At 39.1% G+C, this 13,615-nt stretch overlaps 1 protein-coding gene across 1 annotated transcript; it reads left to right on the plus strand.

Moving 5' to 3' along the window:
* Positions 1 to 5,853: 5,853 nt before the first annotated feature.
* On the plus strand, positions 5,854 to 12,026 carry LOC306878958 (5-hydroxytryptamine receptor 2A-like; the record flags this gene model as incomplete). The annotated part of the gene is made up of 3 exons (XM_079431591.1): positions 5,854 to 6,241; positions 10,881 to 11,081; positions 11,224 to 12,026. The coding sequence occupies 3 exons, from the start codon at positions 5,854 to 5,856 to the stop codon at positions 12,024 to 12,026; spliced, it is 1,392 nt and encodes a 463-aa protein (XP_079287717.1).
* Positions 12,027 to 13,615: the final 1,589 nt, after the last annotated feature.

A 13,615-nucleotide genomic window follows, 5' to 3' on the forward strand; every position in this document is an offset into this window, starting at 1 on the left:
TTGGGTTCGGTGCCTTGCTCAAGGGCACCTCAGTCGTGGTATTGAGGGTGAAGAGAACGCTGTACATTCACTCCCCCACCTACAATCCCTGCCAGCTCGAGACTCAAACCCACAACCTTTGGATTATGAGTCTGACTCTCTAACCATTAGGCCACGACTTCCCCTCCTTGCTGGTAGGAGTCAGCAGATATTGCAGTTAGGCTCTTGTGCTGTGCTCCAAGGTGGAGTGCCTCAAGGTTCAGTGCTCAGTCCTCTACTGTTCTTCACTTGAACAACTTCACTGGGCACAATCAAAGGCACATGGCTTCTCCTACTACTGCTGTGCAGATGATGTGCAGCTCTTTCATCTCAACCTGATGATGGCCCTGTTTGAAAACAAAAAAACAAAAAAACAAAAAAACTGTTTAGGTATTTGAAGCATGGCAGCTGGTTTAAGTTGGTCCTTAGTTGGTCATGAGCCAGCTTAAACCAGCTCATAAACAGCTGAGGACCAGCTTAAACCAGCTCAAACCAGCTGCCATGCTTCAAAACATAACTAACCAGCTGATGCTGTTTTTTTTCAACAGGGGCCACTGTATGAACTCGTATCTCTGCCATCCTTTCAAATATCTATGCTTAGATCAGTGTTTCCCAACTCTGTTCCTGTAGGCACTTCAACAGTACACATTTTGGATGTCTCCCTTACGTGACCCATCTATTTCAGGTTTTAGAGTCTCTACTAACAAGCTGGAGTGCGTTTCCCAAAAGCAACTAGTCACAAGTTCTGTCATTACCAACAGCGTTCAACTGAACTTGCAACCACAGTTGGCTAATGATGCTTTTGGGAAAACACGCCAGATTAGTTGAATCTCGTGTGTTTGATTAGGAAGAGTTTGAAAATCTGTAGTATTGGTGTGCCTCCTAGGAAAAGGGTTGGGAAGCACTGGTTTATATGAAGAAGCATCATCTACAGCTCAACTTTGCAGACGGAGACAACCAGGACAGCAAGGAACCTGGGGGTAATGTTTGACGACCAACTGAGTATTTCCACCCACATTTCAATGACCCGGTTGTGTAGGTTCGCACTTTACAACATCAGGGAAATCAGACTCTTTCTGTTAGAGTATGCGGTGCAGCTCCAAGCTTTTGTGGTTTCCAGACTGGAGTATTGCAATATTCTACTGGCAGGCCTTCCAGCCAGCGCCACTAAGACTCAGCAGATGATCCATAATGCAGCAGCACATCTGGTCTTCAATCAGCCAAAGAGAAACCACGTCACACTCATCCTGATCTCACTCCACTGGCTCCCAGTTAAGGCCAGAATCAAATTTAAGGTTGTGATGCTGGATTTGCAGGACTGCTACTGGAATAGCACCTCCCTACCTTAAGTCACTTCTACAAGTATACGCTCACTTAACCACTCCACAACTCTAAACCAATGCACTTACACACACACATGGTGGGTTTTCATTTTTTATGGGGACATTCCATAGGCATAATGGTTTTTATACTGTACAAACTGTATTTTCTTTCCCCTTATCCAAACCCAAACCTTAAACCTACTCCAACAGAAAACTTTCAGCATTTCTACATTTTTAGATTTAGATTTTAGACTTGGTGTCTTATTATTGGCTCTTTGACAAATTGCAGTGCTCTTTCTAAAGTTGCTTTGGATAATAGTATCTGCTAAATGCATAAATGTTTTGACATAATTGCCATTGCCATAATTTTGTTTGTGTATGTGTATATTTGTGATTCCCTTTTGAGGCGCACCATTACCACATGTAGTACAAAACATCTTCCTTATAAATGTGCAAGCTGCAAATATAATTCAAACAGATTTTAATTTGATTGAGGGATTGTATCTGAGTACACATGGGATGTGCTAATTGTTGCCATGAAGTATTTATCAGATAAATCAGAGCCAACAGTCTCCCCTGCTGGTGCAGGCTTGTTGACTGTGGGATCGCCTGAGAAATGTGTGTTTGTTAGATCACACTGTGTTTGTGGGAACTAAAGGAGTTAGCAGAGATTCATGAGTAGTAGCAATGTTTGAAATTAGAACATGCTTAATGTTGTTGCACCTGCAGAATATGTGTGCATTAATAGGTATGTAAAGCCACAGTCCTCACTGCTGTAATGTTGTGATCATATTGTGGTTTTCAAAAAAGGACATTCTAGTTTTTCCCACCCTTTTCTTATCTAATGACCTTTTATATTTTTTAATGGTCAGTAAGTAAATTGTTCATTATTCATAAAGCCTAAGGTATCATATATCATATGCAAATATCTAATGACCAATACTACATGCATTCTGTCATCTGACCGATAGCTTTTTGTATTTATCAAGTAGTAGTTCTAAAAACGTCCTGATTTCTATAAAGAAAATATATGAATATATTTTATATTTTTAGTAATGTTTCAAGATGAACATTGACTGGACTGAAGTAACTTAGGTTTACTTGATTATCTGAACATAATTATTTAGGAAAATCGTGTTAAAATGTAAATATCAAATATGATACATCAGACTTTTGAGCAATTTAGGAATCTTACAAAGACATCATTGGAAAACATTGTATTGTATATGGCCAAAATTATTGCTTTTTCTTTTATTTCAAAAATCATTAGGATATCATGTAAAGATGAAGATATTTTGTAAATGTCCTACTGTAAATATATCAAAACTTATTTTTTGATTAGTAATATGCATTGCTAAGAACTTAATTTGGACAAGTTTAAAGGTGATTTTCTCAATATTTTGATTTTTTTGCACCCTCAGATTCCAGATTTTCAAATAGTTGTATCTCGGGCCAAATATTATCCAAAACATACATCAATGGAAAGCATATTTATTCAGCTTTCAGATGATGTATAAATCTCAATTTCGACAAATTGACCCTTATGACTGGTTTTGTGGTTCAGGGTCACATATGGTCTTGTTTGGGGATCTGGGCCTTTGTGCATACGGACATCTGACTGCTAAGTAGTGATTGTGTTTTTCAGCAATAGTGTGCCCCCTTAATTTACAGAGAAAAGAAGGTCAGGGAAAAATCTGTGGATGGAAAAATCTCCATACAAGTTCTTTGTGGATTTTTTTTTTTTTTTGCACTTTTTGTTAGAAAATGTTTATTTACTATTAATCACGTTTTTTAAGGTATCTAATATTTTGATACTTAATTTCCATGATCTAAATATTCTTAAAAATTAAATGTTGTTGTCATTTGGAGGTGTGTAGGCCTTCTTGCATTATTATGCTGTTACTTATAAAATGGTCTTTAAAATGACAATAATATCGCTTATCGTAATTATTTCTGGGGCAATATATCGCACAACAAAAAGTTGTTATCGTGACAGGCCTAATGCCAGGCAAAAATTAGATTTTTTTGGACTATTATTTAATATGTCTAATATGTAAACTACTGTTAATAAACCTTATTGTAAAGTGTTACTAGATAATCTCTGATCATTTCAAACTCTCTCCTTTGTCTGATGATTGCCATAGTCACATAAGCACCAGCTTTGCAAGTCTACGATTCTGCTTCAAACGGATCACATTCAGGATGAAATCGTTTTTTTGTGAATTTGTTACTTTTTTGTTTGGGCACTGAAAAGTACAGTACAGCTTTGGTTTCGTGCTTCTTCCATACCTCCCACAGTTAAACGTATCATGTTCTCCAGGCCTGGTGAGTTTTGGAACGCTGATGAGGTTCATAATCACAGCAGTGTGTGCAGAACAGAGTCTGACACTGAACCGCATCTCGCGCTCCTTGTCTCCTACTGCTCCCAGGTGAGCAATTACAGGACAGCCGGGAGCCTCTTGACACACACACATTCTTGATCCAGCTTCTTCTTATGCTCACACACACACCTTCCATTACCGAGGAGTGAGTGAAAGAGAATGGTCTATCAGTCTGTCTGCCAGCCGAGCGATCCATCATTTATATGGATGGAAACAGGCGAGGTGGAGTTCTGTCCTCTACAGTTTGAACACAGTCAGTTTGTCTCTCTTTGTTATTTTTCTTTCTCACACCGTGTTTACCCAGCCTTTACTTTTTCTCACTCCTGCCTTATTTTTACACTTCTTTCCTTTCTGTCTCTATTTCTACCCTCTCTCCAATTTCTACGTCTATCTATCTCTCCCAATTTTGCCTAGAGGAAGAGGTATATCATTATTTTTCCCATTTTTAATAAAAGCGAGGATGTATTCTTGGAAAATATTAAATATTAATTCATGATGTGTATTAATAATGCATTATTAATATCCTGTGATGGCAGAGGTCTTCTGTGGAAATGTATCAATTTACCAGGATTATTTTAGGTTATATCCTGAAGGAAGGGGGATCAGTGGAACACCTTTCGCAGGATGACATACATTGTGTTCTTTTTATAATTATTTGTAATTGATGACACAATCTCCTGTTAAAGTTAAAGGGGGTAAATGGGACAAAGAAAATAATGAGATTCTAATATTTTGTTTTGCCAATTTTAGCCTAACTAACTGAAATTGCAGGTTCAAGAGTAAAATTCACCTCAAAATAATCATTTTGTCAGTATTTACTTAATGTCATATTTTGTTTCTTTCTTCTGCAAAAATACACACAAGAAAAAGGTATTTTGAAGAATTCTGTAGTCCAAACCTTTTTCATTTTTTTTCCACCTATGAAAGAAATACATACACGTCTAGCACAACATGAGGGTAAATAATGTAAATGATAACAGAATTTTCATTTTTGTGTAAATTACCCCTTTGATGGTCTACCTGCCATCTGCATGGTTGTAAAACAGTTGTATCTGTTGTTTCAATAGCCCCTTGTGGAAAACACCACCTGGCTGGCACAGCCATAAACACCTGATTTATTCTAAATATTCTTCTACATTTGTAATATTTCCTGTATTTCCTGGAATTACAATATAAGTTTAAAAGGTTAAATGGGACATTAAATCAGATTCCGCTTCAGTTTCCTGCCTGAAGTACTTATTTGAATATCTGTGTAAATGTGTGTGGTAATAAAAAGGTTCATATGTCTTTGTTGCAGCTGACAAGCACCAAAGGGACCTCTCAGAGGCAAGTCTTTCTGGAGGGAGCTCAAACAGTCTGGCTTTAGTTACAGCTGGAGAGAACTATCTGCAAAGAGAGAGAGAGAGAGAGAGAGAGAGAGAGAGAGAGAGAGATGGAGAAAGGGGGAGAGAGGGAGCGAGGGAGGGAGATAAGAAACCAAAGTGCTGAAAGGAGAAGAGAAAGGATGAATGGAATAGGACCAGGACCACATGTTGGGTTGATGTGAGAAGCATGCATAATCAGTGGCTCACTCTTCAGCTCTGGTGTTCGGAGTGACTGGAAACAGGAAAACTCTTCCAGATTAAGCGGTAATGTATATAAACACAACATAAACAGAGTTTGATGTTCTACACTGTTGAATGAGTCTCGCTGCTGAAGCCACTAGACTAAATTTCAGTTGCATGCAATATGCGTTGATAGGGGAATGAAGCAATGCATAAGATTGCATGTTTTTTGTGTTTATTTGATGTTTTGTTTAAACTAGGACAGCTGTGAGGATGCAAGGATGAAACATCAGTGCGTTCCAGTCTCTCGCATGCTCTCATTCTTTCTTTCTCTCTCATTGTAAATGCAGCTGTAAAGTTGCCTCCTCTATTCTGAATCACAATCCATCTGCTCAAGGAGCTCTAAACATCCGTGTACAACAACCGTCAACAGGGTCGGGGAAAACAGGAGGCTCTTGAAGGTGACTGTGAACATGCTGTCGATCTTAAACTGGAACGCATTGGGTTGTGCAGAATTGGAGTGCAATGCTTCATGGACTATGGGTTCCACAAATTAATTGATGATGCACTTGAAAAAACTGTCTGTTAATGGCCTTGAATGGGACGACTGCTGAACTCAGGTCCTCCGGGATATCAGCTGAGATTTCAAAAGACAAAAGCAGTGAACACTGGCTCATGGAGCAGAAGGTGTCTCTGGGTAATGCAGTTCTGAATAACTCTATGGATTGCAATGGTAGTGAAGACAGAAACAGGTCAGACCCTTTGATCTCTGAGCATGACCAGAAGAACTGGGTGGCACTTTTGATTTCTCTGGTCATAATCATCACGGTGACGGGTAACATCCTGGTCATCATGGCGGTGAGCTTGGAGAGGAAGTTACAGAATGCCACCAATTACTTCTTGAGGTCTTTAGCAATTACAGACATGCTTCTGGGTATCCTTGTAATGCCAGTAGCCATGGTGACAATCCTCTACGGTGAGTTTCTTTACGTTTACATATGTATTCATCATACATGCATTAAATTTACAGTAATGGAAGTCTATGGGGTGAGGCATTTCACCAAAATAGCTGTTAAAATACATAGTTTTGAATTTATAACCTCAAGACATGAACATTATAGATCCTAGAACTATTGGCAGATGTTCCTGCTTTTTGCTGTGTTCGCATTGCAGGAACTAGGTTTTAGTTCTAGGAACTCCATTTGGGGGAACTAAATTAGCTCCTACTCCAGCATAGGGTCTAAAACAGTTGTATAGGAACTATCTATGTGACATAAGTGTGTGCTGATCGGCCAAACGCATTAGAAACACCGGCTACCCACCATTTTAAAAAGCCATGTAAAATAATGTTTCTCCGCAAACATGGAAAACTGCAAAAACTGCATTTTCCTGTTGTCTGCAGCGTTATATATTTTCTCAGCCTTGATGATAACACTACAAGTTGTCATAGGAGATTTAGTAATTTAGTCATAGTCGATTTTCATGCTCTTTTATTCGCGTAAATTATGCGTTTACATTCCATCCCCGTTATCACGAAACCCACGACACACAACAAAAACAGCTCCGAACACAGCATCTTCCATTCACCTCCATTCATTGATGTTTATTAATGCCGCGAATAATGCACACATTAATATAGTGTATTGTCACACTGTAGAACAATAATTACTGTTTTTGCATTATTGTAAGGGGTAGATTTAGGGTTGGGATAGGTGTAGACGTTAATAAAACACAATCTAATAGAAAATTTAATTTATTGTTAGTTTTCAGCTGTTTCCTTTGGAGGAATGACCCTACTGGCTAGTTCCTAGAATTGAGTTCCTAGAACTATGCAATGCGAAAGCCTCTATAGTGATACTAACATGCAGTCTTTCAATTCCCATCATGCCATGTTAAGCCAGTAAAACATGTAACATATACATGATATGAACAAGGATACCAGGACTGTTTACAATGAGAACCATCAACAGGTAACTGGGGTCCTGGGACCCCCAGGGGGCCCCAAGGTGGTGCTAAGGGGTGAATGTTTTTTTAGGGCTGTCAAAGTTCTGTGTAACCTTTTTTAATTACATATTTAACACAATATTGTTTTGCTATTATAACTCCTATTTTGCTTTGACATTAATCAGGACTATTTTAACCAAATAAAAACCATATTTTATGAATAAATAATAATAGTGAGTAAAAAAGATGTAGTCAAATTAAGTAGAACATTTTTATTTAATTTTCCAAACTAAATTTTCTCTTTAGAATATCACACTGTTCTTCTCACATGTTGTAAATGAGTCTGTATATATTAAAATACACTGAACAAAATTATAAACGCAACACTTGTTTTTGCCCCCATTTTTCATGAGCTGAACTCAAAGATCTAAGACTTTTTCTATGCACACAAAAGGCCTATTTCTCTCAAATATTGTTCACAAATCTGTCTAAATCTGTGTTAGTGCGCACTTCTCCTTTGCTGAGATAATCCATCCACCTCACAGGTGTAGCATATCAAGATGCTGATTAGACAGCATGATTATTGCACAGGTGTGCCTTAGGCAGGCCACAATAAAAGGCCACTCTAAAATGTGCAGTTTTAGCACACAGCACAATGCCACAGATGTCGCAAGTTTTGAGGGAGCGTGCAATTGGCATGCTGACTGCAGAAATGTCCACCAGAGCTGTTGCCCGTGAATTTGAATGTTCATTTCTCAACCATAAGCCATCTCCAAAGGCGTTTCAGAGAATTTGGTAGTACATCCAACCGGCCTCACAACCGCAGACCACGTGTAACCACACCAGCCCAGGTTTGCTGATGTCAACGTTGTGGATCGAGTGGCCCATGGTGGCAGTGGGGTTATGTGTGGCCTTTTATTGTGGCCAGCCTCAGGCACACATGTGCAATAATCATGCTGTCTAATCAGCATGTTGATATGCCACACCTGTGAGGTGGATGGATTATCTCAGCAAAGGAGAAGTGCTCACTAACACAGATTTAGACAGATTTGTGAACAATTTTTGAGAGAAATAGGCCTTTTGTGTACATGGAAAATGTCTTAGATCTTTGAGTTCAGCTCATGAAAAATGGGGGCAAAAACAAAAGTGTTGCGTTTATAATTTTGTTCAGTGTATATACAACTGCCTTTTGTCAGGATTGTGGACTGTCTTGTGTGTGTTTTTGCTCCCCGTGTGCTCCGTGACCCAGTTTCTGTCTCCCGTTCATTATGTCATTTGGTTCAGGTGTTTCTAGTCGTTAGTCCCTTAATTGTCTGTGTATTTAAGGTCTTGTCCATTCAGTTAGTGTTTGTCAGTTATTAAACGTCATCCCTGTGTCTCCTACGATCCCCGTGTTCCCAGTGACTGGATAATTAAAGTCTGTTTGTTGAAAGAATTCTTATGTCTCCTCGTTCCGTGCTCTCTGAGAAGTGTGACACCTTTATATTTGACACAAATTTTATTTGGGGTTCTTGGCATCAAAAAGTTTAAAACCCCTGATTTCAATTACTTTATTTCTAAATTATAATTTTTTTGGTATAGAAGATTAAACCTGCACATTTGCCTTGAACCATTGCCTTCCATTGTGTTTTTCTGTAAAAACAATTTTTCTTTGTTTTTAAAAGGACAAGTCGTAATTATATTCTGCCATAATCAGAACCTGCCGTTTACTACTACAGATGATAATTCTCATGTTATTGTCTGTGGTTGTTAGCAACGTGCCACGGATGCTGTTTATAGACATGAAATTTTTCAGAAGCCAGAACATTCCTTTAAATTTGTGTCTGGGGTCATGCACAGGATTTTTATTTTAGCTCTTTTACTGAATCAGCACTCATCAGACGCCTCCAGTGAATTTGTTCCTGGTCAAAGGTAAACCTCAAACTTTCTTGTGTTGTAACATTTGTATCTCTGGAAAATGATGCATTTCTCTTTAGAACAATAATTAGGCCTCCATACATTTTGCTGGAAGGTGATTTATTTCAGCGCATAATGAGTGTGTGTTGGGCCGTCTGGTGTGTCCTAAATTAGCCTGCTTGTATTCACACATGGGGAAAGAAATCCCTCTTCCTACTCCTTCCAGCGCTTTGATGAGGAATGAATTATGCAGTAATGATGCTGTGCTTTGGTGTGTTTGTGCAGCAAAAATTGTTATGCTTCCTATTTCATGTCCTGAATAGTTTGACCAAGGAGAATAAAACATGCCACTTCCTGGTTCTATCAGATGTATGTGGTGTTAGTGTTATGACAGCTGGCCTTCACTAAATTATGTACAGACAGATTTACGATAACGCAGAACTAAATTATTTATTCTCCTTCTTTCTTCTTCTTTTATTGGTGGAGTTTGTCATTTAGAGATCAGAACTGTCCATGAAAACCTAGACGAAACAAAGTCTGCCTAAAGCATAACACATTGTTTTTAAATCAAACATGCAAACACGCAACACAGAACTCATTTTGAGTGACCACAAATAATCCACAGCTGGTATCACCTTTTGCTCTCTGAAACGTGTTATTCCCACATCTATGATGTAATGCTATTATATAACCGAGTAATAGCAATTACGTGAAACAGGGTTGTGCTCTAGAACGCCTCAGGCACTAAGAAACAGCTCTCTATTTTAGCTGAACCTGTTGTGAGAATTCTGGGAGACTCTATGACTTTACAGTTCGAAGCACACCAATGAGTGTTATGGTGCTGCTGATGATTACCACTGTCCTTTATCTGCACCTGAGAGTCTTCTACTCTCTCATCTCACATTCCTTTGGGTTCAGACCCAAAGGAATCAAATACTGAGACATAGCGCCTTCGAAAACATATCTGTTCTTTGTGAGTCAGCAAAATAACAGTCTGAAGCTTGTGAAATACAACACTGTGTTTTGCCAGTGACTGCTGGTACCCACTTTATTCAAGATAATTATTATTGATTATAATGAAAACGGAAAAGATTTGAAAGTTCAGATTATGTATGTTATGTATTACACTCCAAAAAGAGATTAATGGCCATATAAAACAATTTTGGGTTCCCCAAAGAACCTTTTATGTTTGTCTGAAAACCATTTCAATAATCTAAAGAACCTTTTGTGCAATGGAAAGGTTCCATGGATGTTAAAGGTTCTGCATGGAACCATCAATAAAGAATCTTTATTTTTAAGGGTGTAGAGTTTCTGCTGCTGTTCCTGTTACTAATACTACTTGATATAATTGAAAATATCTCATAAAATATGAGATATTTCTTGAGCACCAAATCAACATATTGGAATCATTTCTGAAGGATCATGTGACACTGAAAACTGGAGTAATGGCTCTTGAAAATTCAGCTTTGCCATCAGAGGAATAAATTAAATTTTAAAACTGTATTAATATATATAAAACAGTTATTTCAACTGTAAAAAAAAGTCACAAAATAACTTTTTTTTAATATGTGGTTTTGACAGTGTGAACGCGATTTTCTTGTTTACATTGCTCTATAGATTCCCCAGAAATATTTAATATTATAGAACTATTTAAAATGTAGCCTATATTTAGATATAAATATATATATTTAATACATTCTCTGACTGTAACCAACAACACACAAGTACATACTTGTCCAGAAAGTGACATTTGTTTGTCTTTGATCTTTGTTCAGGTTACACCTGGCCCCTTCCCTGGGCCCTATGTCCGATCTGGATCTACCTGGACGTTCTCTTCTCCACCGCCTCCATCATGCACCTCTGCGCCATCTCTCTGGACCGATACATCGCAATCCGTAACCCCATCCACCACAGCCGCTCGAACTCTCTAACCAGAGCTCGTGTCAAAATTATAGCAGCCTGGACCATCTCTGTGGGTAAGTTCTAGAAGCAAGAGGAAATTGCTTTCCAGCTCAATTCTGAAATGCTAAACAACTGAGACTGCATCTATTAGCACTGGTATGCCAAACTAGCTCCAAGCTATCTTCTCACTCTCGTTTTGTCTCCATCTGTCTCAAGTTATCTCCATGCCTGTCCCGGTCCTCGGCCTGCACGATCACACCAAAGTCTTCCGGAATGAAAGCTGCCAACTGACTGACAACAATTTCGTTCTGATTGGCTCTTTTGTGGCATTCTTCATCCCGCTCATCATCATGGTCGTCACCTACATTCTCACCATCAGTGCACTTCAAAGCGAAGCGACTTTGTGCCTGGACCAACTCATCGTGCGGCCAAAATGGTCATCCACTATTGGACTCCTCCCACGAGGCTCGCTGTCCTCCGAGCGTCTCTTTTCGCGTTCGTCTCTCTGCCACGACGGGGCTTCCAGAGGATCTGGCCGTCGCTCCATACAGTCCATCAGCAATGAGCAGAAGGCATCTAAAGTGCTTGGCGTGGTCTTCCTTCTCTTTGTGATCATGTGGTGTCCATTTTTCGTGACTAATGTGATGGCGGTGGTCTGCGGTTCGGCGTGTGATGAAGATTTGGTGGGGGGACTGATGAATGTGTTTGTTTGGGTGGGTTATCTATCATCGGCAGTCAACCCTTTTATCTACACGCTCTTCAATAAGACTTACCGTGCCGCTTTTGCCCGGTACATGCGTTGCCGCTACCGTGAGGAGAGGAGGCCTCTGCAGCTGATACTGGTCAACACCATCCCTCCTCTGGCGTACAGCTCCTCTGGGCTTTCCCTGACGTTGGAGAACTCATTGAAGAGGAGGGCAGAGGGCAGTCGGTCTGGGAGCTTCTCCAACACAGACAGGTCAAAGTCTGGAAACACACAAAACAAGCAGGAAAGGGAAGAGGTAGTGAGCCATTTGTGAGACTCCAGAGGGTTTTTAATTATGGTTCACATCAACAGACCTTAGAGACCGTCTCTTGTAGGTGTAAAAGCTTGAAAAATGAGGTCTTTTATTTTAATATGTGTCCATCTGTGCAGCACAGCACAGTCAGCAGATCATACTACCTACGGCTCACAGCCAAAAGAGGAGACAGATGCTTTAAATTGGGCAAACAGCAATAATGTTTTATAACTCTCTTTGTGGGACTCAAATCCCAACTTTGTGTTTATTTTGTACAAGATTTGTCAAATACATGCTGTAGATGATTACTTTACACCAGTGGTCGGCAACAGGCGGCACGCGGGCCAGAACTGGGAAATTGTTGACGCTCCACTCCGCTCACATACTCTGATCGGACACCGCCACACAAATGTGGCTTTTTGTTAATCATTGTCGCAGGATTTTACACAGAGTAACAGCTCACTACCAGTTACAAAATACATTATAACAGCCAGTCACAGGCAATTCTGGTTGCATTTTTCATCAATTAATATCTTAAATTATCCTTTGACTATGTTCTGGCCCACCATCTAGTGGTGAATTTTTATTTTTGGCCCAAACTTACTTGCCGACCCCTGCTTTACACTAACATCTCATGAAAAATAGGAAGAACCATTGTATGAATTAGAGGGATAGGCCTACTCCACACAAAAATGAAAAATCTCTCATCATTTACTGACCCTGGTGTTATCCCAAATGTATACAACTTTCTTTCTTCTGTGGAGAAAAAACAACAACAGATTTTTAGATTTTTAGAGTTCATATAATGCAAGTGGATAGGTCCCTCAAAGTTGACACTTCAAAAATCACGCAAAAAATAAACACAAAGGTTAATTCATACAAACTCAGTTGATTAATTTTTTTAAACTTTAAACATCGCTTCCGACCAGCTGTCGGGATGCTGTGAACATTAGCATGTTGTGAAACTCGCACAGAAGTGACAGTCCTCAGTGCTTCCACATCACTATGTAAGTGAGTTTTGCAACTCACTTACATAATGCTTACATAAGGTGTGAACACATATTTGCCAGAAACGATGGTTTATAGTTTAAGAAGTTTAACATATTTAGCATTTTTTTCACACACACATTGTTTCTTTTCATAAGACCATTGATTCACCCACTGATTACCGCTGAGGGTCCTCTCCACTTGCATATGGGCTCACAGAGATGTTTGTTTTTTGCTAAAAATCTCTGTTTGAGTTCATCTGACTAAAGAAAGTCATACATCTGGAATGCTGCGATGTATGGTGACTAAATTATGACAGAAGATGATCCTTTTGAAGATGCCAGTATATTTAAAAGTTATTTTTTTGTAATTTATCTTGCACCAGGAGAGAAATAGTTTCATGTTCATTAATTTATTAATATTGTAGATTGTATTGTGAAGACCTGTGTATAAAATGTGGGTGGATTAAATAAACCTTACAAGGAAGATTTTGTTGCTTTCTTTATACAGACGGATTTATGGTCTGTTCAAATGGATGGGACTTGGCAAATGAACTCACAAACAGTTCACTCTGAATCATCACATGCCATCTGAATGAAAAACAAATGCAGACATGGGTGGCC

This window comes from Barbus barbus (genome assembly GCF_936440315.1).
Source record: "Barbus barbus genome assembly, chromosome: 13".
In the NCBI taxonomy this organism is placed as follows: domain Eukaryota; kingdom Metazoa; phylum Chordata; class Actinopteri; order Cypriniformes; family Cyprinidae; genus Barbus; species Barbus barbus.